General features: G+C 45.5%; 1 protein-coding gene across 1 annotated transcript in view; it reads left to right on the forward strand.

Moving 5' to 3' along the window:
• The window catches only part of kif20ba (kinesin family member 20Ba), a gene marked incomplete at its 3' end in the record, with an annotated part of 47598 nt that overhangs the window by 2269 nt on the left and 34877 nt on the right, over positions 1–10452 (forward strand). The window contains exons 3-8 of the mRNA XM_080507888.1: positions 1474–1590; positions 2547–2685; positions 3704–3888; positions 4953–4986; positions 8344–8550; positions 8651–8762. Of these exons, the coding sequence (XP_080364014.1) occupies positions 1474–1590; positions 2547–2685; positions 3704–3888; positions 4953–4986; positions 8344–8550; positions 8651–8762 (794 nt within the window). The remainder of the gene's footprint in view (positions 1–1473; positions 1591–2546; positions 2686–3703; positions 3889–4952; positions 4987–8343; positions 8551–8650; positions 8763–10452) is intronic.

Consider the following 10452-nt stretch of genomic DNA (forward strand, 5'->3'; position numbering starts at 1 on the left):
GTGTCCTCCTGGCATAGGCTGCAGGTAGGACTATCAAAATAAAGCGTGTGCACCTCTCTGGGTGTTAGAATCAGTGGAAAATGTAACCTAATGGCTTTGAGCTATAAAGGTTATGACCACTGGTCTGTTCCATGAGCCTTATATATGAATGAAGTTATAAATTATGTCAATTGATGTAGGTGCGCCTTATAGGGCGGAAAATACGGTACACGCAGTGTGTGTGTGTGTGTGTGATGAAAAGGTCCGGAAGTAAAACTGCCGTCAGATTCTCAATTCGAATTTGTAACTCTGAATTTTTTTTTACCATAGAAATCAGACTTTGAATTTTAAAACCTGTCGAATTTCAAGTACGTATCTTTTTTTTTTTGCTTCTGATTTTATTTTATTTTTTTCAAGATGTAAAAATATTCAGCGTGTAAAAATTCCACTGCAAAAAAATTCGACCGCAAAAAAAATTCAGCTGCAAAAACCAATCAGGAGCGTCAAACTGGTTTCAGTCGAGGAGCCACATCCACCTGGTCTGACCTCTGACCTCTGGAGGCCAACAAGTCCAACAGAACATATTAAGCTGCAGATCTGGACAAAGTCTGTCCTTCTTTTGATTCTTTTGGAACGGCAAGAATTTGCCCGTCTATTCTGAAATTTACATATTAAAGGAAATCAGATATTATTATATTTGCAAAAAAAATCCAACAATTTGTCATCTGGAAATTGCGTTTACGTGTCTAAAGTCTCACTTCACATAAGTTGGACTCGTTGTTTTATTGTGAAAGGCGTTGTGTTACGCGTCCTCCACAGACGCATTCATGTCGGGGGTCAAATTCTGACCAAGGGAGGTTTTGAATGTCATTTTTGCCGATCGAGTGTTTTTAGATCCGCCTCTGTCAGTTTTCATTTTTCTACTTTAAAAGAAAAAATCCCATGGCGCCGGATCAGGTGGTCTGGCGGGCCGCCTCTGGCCCCCGGGCCACATGTTGGACACCCCTGATCTAATACTTCTAAGAAATCGTCTGTTTGACTGGGAACAGATTGAAATCAATAAACCTGTCTATGAATGTGCAGTGACTCGTTGAGGGCAGGCGTGGAGGAAACTGAGCTTCTCTTCCTGTCGACCTGCACATCAGTCCAAGTGCCCGACGTTGTTGACGTGCTGTAAGAGGGTCAGAGGTCAAAGGTCAGCTGGAGAGGCTCCAGGTTGAGGCTTGTGTTTTTAAAACTCGTCTTAAAACCCATTTTTATTCTTTGGCTTTTACCTCGGCGTGAGACTCTGCTCTGGTTTAGTGCCTTCGTGTTTTATTGTTTTCACTTTTTATGTTTTGTTTATTGTTTTACCGTCTGATTGTTTTTATTGCTTTAACTTTTTTATTGTTTTTATTGTTGCCTCTTATATTTCTATTTCAATGTTCAGCACTTTGTCTCAGCCACGGCTGCTTCAAGCTTTATCAATGAAGTTGAGTTGTTGGTGTCCACCAGGACTGTGTTTCCATCGAGGCCCCCGACACGGTGCTGCTGAAGCCCCCCCGGCTCTCCCTCCCCACCGCCGCCGACCGGACCCTCCCGCAGACCGGCCAGCGCTTCCAGTTCTCTCAGGTTGGAGGAACGGAGTCTTTGATCCGCCGCCGATCGGCGCCTCCCGTCGCACAGCTGAGTGACTGAGGCGTGGCGCTGTGTGGCAGGTGTACGGCCCCGACACCTGCCACACAGCTGGGTGACTGAGGCGTGGCGCTGTGTGGCGCTGTGTGGCAGGTGTACGGCCCCGACACCTGCCACACAGCTGAGTGACTGAGGCGTGGCGCTGTATGGCAGGTGTACGGCCCCGACACCTGCCACACAGCTGAGTGACTGAGGTGTGGCGCTGTGTGGCAGGTGTACGGCCCCGACACCTGCCACACAGCTGAGTGACTGAGGCGTGGCACTGTGTGGCAGGTGTACGGCCCCGACACCTGCCACACAGCTGGGTGACTGAGGCGTGGCGCTGTGTGGCGCTGTGTGGCAGGTGTACGGCCCCGACACCTGCCACACAGCTGAGTGACTGAGGCGTGGCGCTGTATGGCAGGTGTACGGCCCCGACACCTGCCACACAGCTGAGTGACTGAGGCGTGGCACTGTGTGGCAGGTGTACGGCCCCGACACCTGCCACACAGCTGGGTGACTGAGGCGTGGCGCTGTGTGGCGCTGTGTGGCAGGTGTACGGCCCCGACACCTGCCACACAGCTGAGTGACTGAGGCGTGGCGCTGTATGGCAGGTGTACGGCCCCGACACCTGCCACACAGCTGAGTGACTGAGGTGTGGCGCTGTGTGGCAGGTGTACGGCCCCGACACCTGCCACACAGCTGAGTGACTGAGGCGTGGCGCTGTGTGGCAGGTGTACGGCCCCGACACCTGCCACACAGCTGAGTGACTGAGGCGTGGCGCTGTGTGGCAGGTGTACGGCCCCGACACCTGCCACACAGCTGAGTGACTGAGGCGTGGCGCTGTGTGGCAGGTGTACGGCCCCGACACCTGCCACACAGCTGAGTGACTGAGGCGTGGCGCTGTGTGGCAGGTGTACGGCCCCGACACCACCCAGCGGCTGCTGTTTGAAGGCGCCGTCCAGGACCTGGTGAAGGACGTCCTGAGAGGGCAGAACTCCCTGGTCTTCACCTACGGAGTGACCAACGCAGGGAAGACCTTCACCTTCCTCGGTAAGGAACTCCCACTCACCGCCGTTTCACCGGCGCCGTGCCGTCTTGCGTCGACTCAGAGTGTGAGAGAATGGTCTCAGGCGGCGGTGAACCGCGGTCGCCTCAATCCAATCCAATCCACTTTATTTATAGAGCACATTTTTAAAAACGAAGCGTTTCCAAAGTGCTTGACATACTGCACATAAAACTAAACAGTCCAACACTAAATAAGTATAAAACCATAAAAGAAAAAGAAAAATAGATCAAAAACTACAAACACATCAAGAAACTACAAATAAGAATAAAACAATTCAAAAGAATAAATAGAAATATAAAGACGCTTAAAAAGCAATAAAATAAATGAGAACACTAAATAAAAGACACAGGGGCCCACACGACTCACCCGGCGTTAAAAGAAGAATAAAAGTGGGTTTTAAGACGTGATTTAAAACAGTCTACAGCCTCAGCCTGCTGGTGTGTGTGTGGAGTCCTTTGGTCTTTGTTTCCTTCCATATTTTACACTCATTCAGTGATTTTGATCTTTTTTTTCTTCATGGCAATCAACCAATAATTCTTGACCTCACGTGAAGGAAATGCCACAACACTTTGTCGCTCTCACTTCCTGTTTGAGTAGTTCGATGGGAAAATGGCCGTAAGATAAACTTTATTGTTTGCAAGAAGCAGTGACGGATATCTTTCTTTAACAACAAAAAACAAACGCATTTAAAACACACTTATGACACAAGAAACGGCCGTAAGGGAAATGTAACATGGAAACAGGGAAACAGTAGCCGATAAAGAAAGAATATATATATGAAGGAGTTATCATGACAATGAATGACGAAAAACATTAATCTTCAAATTCCGTGGTGTTGATCGACATTCTGCTGGCTTCATCCGGCTCGGAACGGTCGAAAACAGAAAGAGAGAAACTTGCGCTGGTCAGAGAACAGTCCAGGCCGCTGGTCGTCACTTTCCACTTCCTGCTTCCTGTGGCGAGCAGTGAGTTAACCTGTCGGCTCGCCGTCGCCCCCCGAAGGTCCCAGCGAGGACGTGGGCGTCCTGCCTCGCACGCTGGCGCTCATCTTCAGCAGCGTCGGCCGGCAGAACTTCCCGGGGATGAGCGTCAAGCCTCAGCGCTGCCGCGAGTTCGCCACACTGACCCAGGATCAGCAGGACAAGGAGGCGCTCTTCAAGAGGAACCTGCTGCGGCAGATCAAAGAGGTACGGCCGGGAGGGCCGCACCCCCGAGACTCCCTACTGTGTGTGTGTGCGTGTGTGTGTGTGTGTGTGTGTGTGTGTGTGTGCGTGTGTGTGTGTGTGTGTGTGTGTGTGATGCTAAAGCAGAGTGAGCAGGACAGAAGCCCATAAAGAGTTTCCACCACGAAATGAACGACTTAAAACACAATATAATATAATATAAAATGCAGTTGAAATAATTAGAGCTTTATAATAGAAATTATAAAGTTGTGTGTTTATCAACAGGAAGAAGAAGAAACTGCAAATAATAGTAAGAATTCAGGATGAATCAATTCGTTTCTTCGTCAGTCTGAGTCTCGAATGCTTCTAACAGGGTTTTTCTACCTTTTTGAGCCGAGACACACTTTTGTCTTTGGAAACATCTGGAGGCCCACCTCCACCTGAAAATGTTAAAAAATGAAACTCTGTAGCCTCTATTAACAATATAAAGTCTTTCTCATCAAAGTTTTATCAACAGGAATCCAGTAAATCCAGAAAGCAAGGACTTTTTTTAATAGTGCCTCCCTCAGTGTGAAACCTGGACCTGATGGATGAAGAGCTGAGATCCTGGTTTTCAAAAACTTCTCCATCACTGTCACTGACACAGTACTTTGATACAAGATGGTAGCAGGAGGTGGAGATGAACCACACTGACGTCTGTCACTTTACATTTCACCGGCAAAGTTCTGTGCTGCCCTCTAGTGGCGAAGAGTATTTATACATGATTACTCTGCAACACACTGTCGCTATGAGAGCAAAGGATTGTTTTAGAAAAAATGTGATAATTTCCCACGACTCAGCTGACGATCTGGAGGAAACACCAGAGGGTGAAGAACTCTGTTTGAGAAGACAAAGCAGACCTGAACAGCACAGTGCTTTTTTTTTTTTTTTTTTTTTTTTATTAAAATTAGTTTATTTTAAATTCCTTCAAAGTCTTTAGATTTATTTGCATTTTTTTTTAATGATTGGAGGTTTTTTTTTAATAATGTAAAAGTTCCTCAAACAAAGGACAGTTTATCAAAAGAAAGGTTCTTCCTCTTTGCTTCCAGACGGATAAAAGCGCCTCCAGGAGCAACTCAGAAGGTTGGTCTCGTCGTACACAACACTGCAAACCATCAGCAAGATTTACCGTACACTTTAAATAGACACACTGATGATTCAGGCGCCGTATTCTCTGGATCACAAGTCACATCCGGGGGGGAAAAGGAACCGCGAAGAAGATTTCATGTTGAACGTTGTGTACGGACTGCAAAAATATGGATGTACATTACAAAGATCATTATGTACACACTCTCTGAAAAATATCTTCTGATCTCTCTGATTTACACATGAATTACAAAAGACGTGCATAAATTGTGAAAAATATATACATATATCACATACGAGACACACGGCCACCAGGGGAAACGTATACGGACATTACATGAAATGTATAGAATTAATATGAAAAATATATGATGTATATAAAAAGAATGTACGCATGTCATGTACATTAGCACAAATGTAAACAACGATGGGTTTTCACTTGAGAAGTCGTGGCGAAAACGCCGCCTGGGATTCACAGCCTGAGATCAGAAACGTGTCCGACCTGTTGTCCAGGCCAGTTTTCGCTTCTCCACATCCAGATGTAGCACATCTGTCTCTGTTCACACCAGTGGAACCGCCAGGATCGCTCCGTTTCTACGTTCTGGTTGAAAATTGTAGGTGATAAACCTGCGAGAATGATAGAAAAGAGGAAAACCCCAGTATGGAGAGCAATAAGAGTCAAAACAATCAAGATTCTTGCTCAAGGGCAGAGTGAAGTCGCCTCACAGCTCCTTCATCGATCTACTGCCCGGTTTGATTCCCAACGTCGAAGTAGGCGGTTACTTTCTCATTCCATGATACAACAAAGCAAGGTTAACACTGGTTCTCAGGCCTGTGTGTGTGTAAGTACATTTCTATGTGAGCTGAGAAGCTAGGAATTCCCTAAGACAAGATATTCCTCAGAGACCTTGAAGACGTCTCAGAGCGGCGCCGTTAAAATATCTTCTCAAAAGTACGAGGTACGACGACTCGTGGCCCGGCAGGCGTAATGCAGCCAACAACACAAACATGCACGAATCAACGATCTCTTGTAAAATGTTAATTCCCATTATACCAAGTACCAATCTTTAATAGAAAGTACAAATGTACTTATCTGGGAACCCAGTTGGCAGTAGTGTTGGATGACGTTGGGTCGTGGTTGGAGGGTTGTGGTTGGCAGTAGTGTTGGATGACGTTGGGTCGTGGTTGGCAGTAGTGTTGGATGACGTTGGGTCGTGGTTGGAGGGTTGTGGTTGGCGGTAGTGTTGGATGACGTTGGGTCGTGGTTGGAGGGTTGTGGTTGGCAGTAGTGTTGGATGACGTTGGGTCGTGGTTGGAGGGTTGTGGTTGGCAGTAGTGTTGGATGACGTTGGGTCCTGGTTGGAGGGTTGTGGTTGGCAGTAGTGTTGGATGACGTTGGGTCCTGGTTGGAGGGTTGTGGTTGGCAGTAGTGTTGGATGACGTTGGGTCGTGGTTGGAGGGTTGTGGTTGGCAGTAGTGTTGGATGACGTTGGGTCCTGGTTGGAGGGTTGTGGTTGGCAGTAGTGTTGGATGACGTTGGGTCGTGGTTGGAGGGTTGTGGTTGGCAGTAGTGTTGGATGAGGTGGGTCCTGGTTGGAGGGTTGTGGCTGGCAGTAGTGTTGGATGACGTTGCGTCCTGGTTGGAGGGTTGTGGTTGGCAGTAGTGTTGGATGACGTTGGGTCCTGGTTGGAGGGTTGTGGTTGGCGGTAGTGTTGGATGACGTTGGGTCGTGGTTGGAGGGTTGTGGTTGGCAGTAGTGTTGGATGACGTTGGGTCCTGGTTGGAGGGTTGTGGTTGGCAGTAGTGTTGGATGACGTTGGGTCGTGGTTGGCAGTAGTGTTGGATGACGTTGGGTCGTGGTTGGCAGTAGTGTTGGATGACGTTGGGTCGTGGTTGGCAGTAGTGTTGGATGACGTTGGGTCGTGGTTGGAGGGTTGTGGTTGGCGGTAGTGTTGGATGACGTTGGGTCGTGGTTGGAGGGTTGTGGTTGGCAGTAGTGTTGGATGACGTTGGGTCGTGGTTGGAGGGTTGTGGTTGGCAGTAGTGTTGGATGACATTGGGTCGTGGTTGGAGGGTTGTGGTTGGCGGTAGTGTTGGATGACGTTGGGTCGTGGTTGGAGGGTTGTGGTTGGCAGTAGTGTTGGATGACGTTGGGTCGTGGTTGGAGGGTTGTGGCTGGCAGTAGTGTTGGATGACGTTGGGTCGTGGTTGGAGGGTTGTGGCTGGCAGTAGTGTTGGATGACGTTGGGTCGTGGTTGGAGGGTTGTGGCTGGCAGTAGTGTTGGATGACGTTGGGTCGTGGTTGGAGGGTTGTGGTTGGCAGTAGTGTTGGATGACGTTGGGTCGTGGTTGGAGGGTTGTGGCTGGCAGTAGTGTTGGATGACGTTGGGTCGTGGTTGGAGGGTTGTGGCTGGCAGTAGTGTTGGATGACGTTGGGTCGTGGTTGGAGGGTTGTGGTTGGCAGTAGTGTTGGATGACGTTGGGTCGTGGTTGGCAGTAGTGTTGGATGACGTTGGGTCGTGGTTGGAGGGTTGTGGTTGGCAGTAGTGTTAGATGACGTTGGGTCGTGGTTGGAGGGTTGTGGTTGGCAGTAGTGTTGGATGACGTTGGGTCGTGGTTGGAGGGTTGTGGTTGGCAGTAGTGTTAGATGACGTTGGGTCGTGGTTGGAGGGTTGTGGTTGGCAGTAGTGTTGGATGACGTTGGGTCGTGGTTGGAGGGTTGTGGCTGCCAGTTGGCAGTAGTGTTGGATGACGTTGGGTCGTGGTTGGAGGGTTGTGGTTGGCGGTAGTGTTGGATGACGTTGGGTCGTGGTTGGCGGTAGTGTTGGATGACGTTTGGTCGTGGTTGGCGGTAGTGTTGGATGACGTTGGGTCGTGGTTGGAGGGTTGTGGTTGGCAGTAGTGTTGGATGACGTTGGGTCGTGGTTGGAGGGTTGTGGTTGGCAGTAGTGTTGGATGACGTTGGGTCGTGGTTGGAGGGTTGTGGCTGGCGGTAGTGTTGGATGACGTTGGGTCGTGGTTGGAGGGTTGTGGTTGGCAGTAGTGTTGGATGACGTTGGGTCGTGGTTGGAGGGTTGTGGTTGGCAGTAGTGTTGGATGACGTTGGGTCGTGGTTGGCAGTAGTGTTGGATGACGTTGGGTCGTGGTTGGAGGGTTGTGGTTGGCAGTAGTGTTGGATGACGTTGGGTCGTGGTTGGAGGGTCGTGGTTGGCAGTAGTGTTGGATGACGTTGGGTCGTGGTTGGAGGGTTGTGGTTGGCGGTAGTGTTGGATGACGTTGGGTCGTGGTTGGAGGGTTGTGGCTGCCCGGACCGTCGGTCGGTGGTCCGTCCTTCACGTCCTCGCTGTGTCCAGGTCCGTCCTTGATGGGGTGGAGCGTGTCCTCGGAGGAGGAGTCCACCGTGGAGCTGGAGGCCGGCTGCAGGTTCTCCGTCTGGGTCTCCTTCTGCGAGATCTACAACGAGAACATCCACGACCTGCTGGAGGCCGCCCCCTGCGGCGCCGGGAGGCGCGCCACGCTGCGCCTCTCGCAGGACGTCAAGGGGAACTCCTTCGTGAAGGGTGAGGATTTCTTCCGGCGGCCGCTCGGGCCGTTGGCGTTCCCGCTCAGGCCGCCGGTCGCGCCGCTAACCGCTTGTTTGCCGCCGCTCTGTGGGTTCAGATCTGCACTGGGTCCAGGTGAACAACGCCGAGGAGGCTCACCGGGTGCTGAGGCTGGGCAAGAGGAACCAGAGCTTCTCCTCCACTCGACTCAACCATCTGTCCAGCAGGAGGTGAGTCCACGGGGAGGGAGGCGGCCTGGAAGCCCCGCCTCCCTGCTCCAACCTTCCAACAGCCCCGCGACGCCCGCTTTACAACAAGGAGGAATATGGGCTTATATTTGTGCCAAAATTCTGAGCGAGCGATGGGAAAATTTGAGCGCACAAAAATTAATTGTGCAAGCGCACTTTTAGTGCGCTTGCACAATTAATTTTTGTGCGCTCAAATTTTCCCATCGCTCGCTCAGAATTTTGGCACAAATATACAATATAATTAATTAATAATATAGTCATATAATTATAATAATAATAATTGAATAATTATTATAATAATTATAATAATATAATATAATTATAATAATAATAATATAATAATTGAATAATTATTATAATAATATAATAAAAAATTTTACGCTCAAATTTTCCCATCGCTCGCTCAGAATTTTGGCACAAATATATAATATAATTAATTAATAATTAATAATATAATCATATAATAATTATTATAATAATATAATTATAATAATAATATAATAATATAATTAATTTTTGTGCGCTCAAATTTTCCCATCGCTCGCTCAGAATTTTGGCACAAATATATAATATAATTAATTAATAATATAATCATATAATTATAATAATAATAATATAATAATTGAATAATTATTATAATTATTATAATAATTATAATAATATAATATAATTATAATATATTAATAATATAATTAATTTTTGTGCGCTCAAATTTTCCCATCGCTCGCTCAGAATTTTGGCACAAATATATAATATAATTAATAATTCATAATAATTAATGATATAATCATATAATAATTATAATAATTGAATGATTATAATATAATTAATTTTTTTGCGCTCAAATTTTCCCATCGCTCGCTCAGAATTTTGGCAGAAATATATAATATAATTAATTAATAATTCATAATAATTAATAATATAATCATATAATAATTATAATAATTTAATAATAATATAATAATATAATAAAAAGAAATTCGCTCAAATTTTCCCATCGCTCGCTCAGAATTTTGGCACAAATATATAATATAATTAATTAATAATTCATAATAATTCATAATATAATCATATAATAATTATAATAATTTAATGATTATAATAATAATATGATAATATAATAAAAAAATTTGCGCTCAAATTTTCCCATCGCTCGCTCAGAATTTTGGCACAAATATATAATATAATTAATTAATAATTCATAATAATTCATAATATAATCATATAATAATTTAATGATTATAATAATAATATAATAATATAATAAAAAATTTTGTGCTCAAATTTTCCCATCGCTCGCTCAGAATTTTGGCACAAATATATAATATAATTAATTAATAATTAATAATATAATCATATAATAGTAATAATATAATAATTTAATAATTATTATAATAATATAATAATAATAATAATAATATAATATCATTAATAATATAATAAATTTAACAAATTATACGCACAAATATATAATATAATTAATTAATAATTAATAATATAATTAATAATATAATCATATAATTATAATATATAATTATAATAATGAGATAATTTTGGCACAAATACAACCCCATAGAGGAACGTTTAACTGCCACGTCAGCCAAGACAGTTCATAACTCGCAGGCCACGCCCCCTCCCTACAGGCCACGCCCCCACCCCGGGTTTTAACGTT

This window comes from Blennius ocellaris, assembly GCF_963422515.1.
Source record: "Blennius ocellaris genome assembly, chromosome: 13".
Classification (NCBI taxonomy): Eukaryota; Metazoa; Chordata; class Actinopteri; order Blenniiformes; family Blenniidae; genus Blennius; species Blennius ocellaris.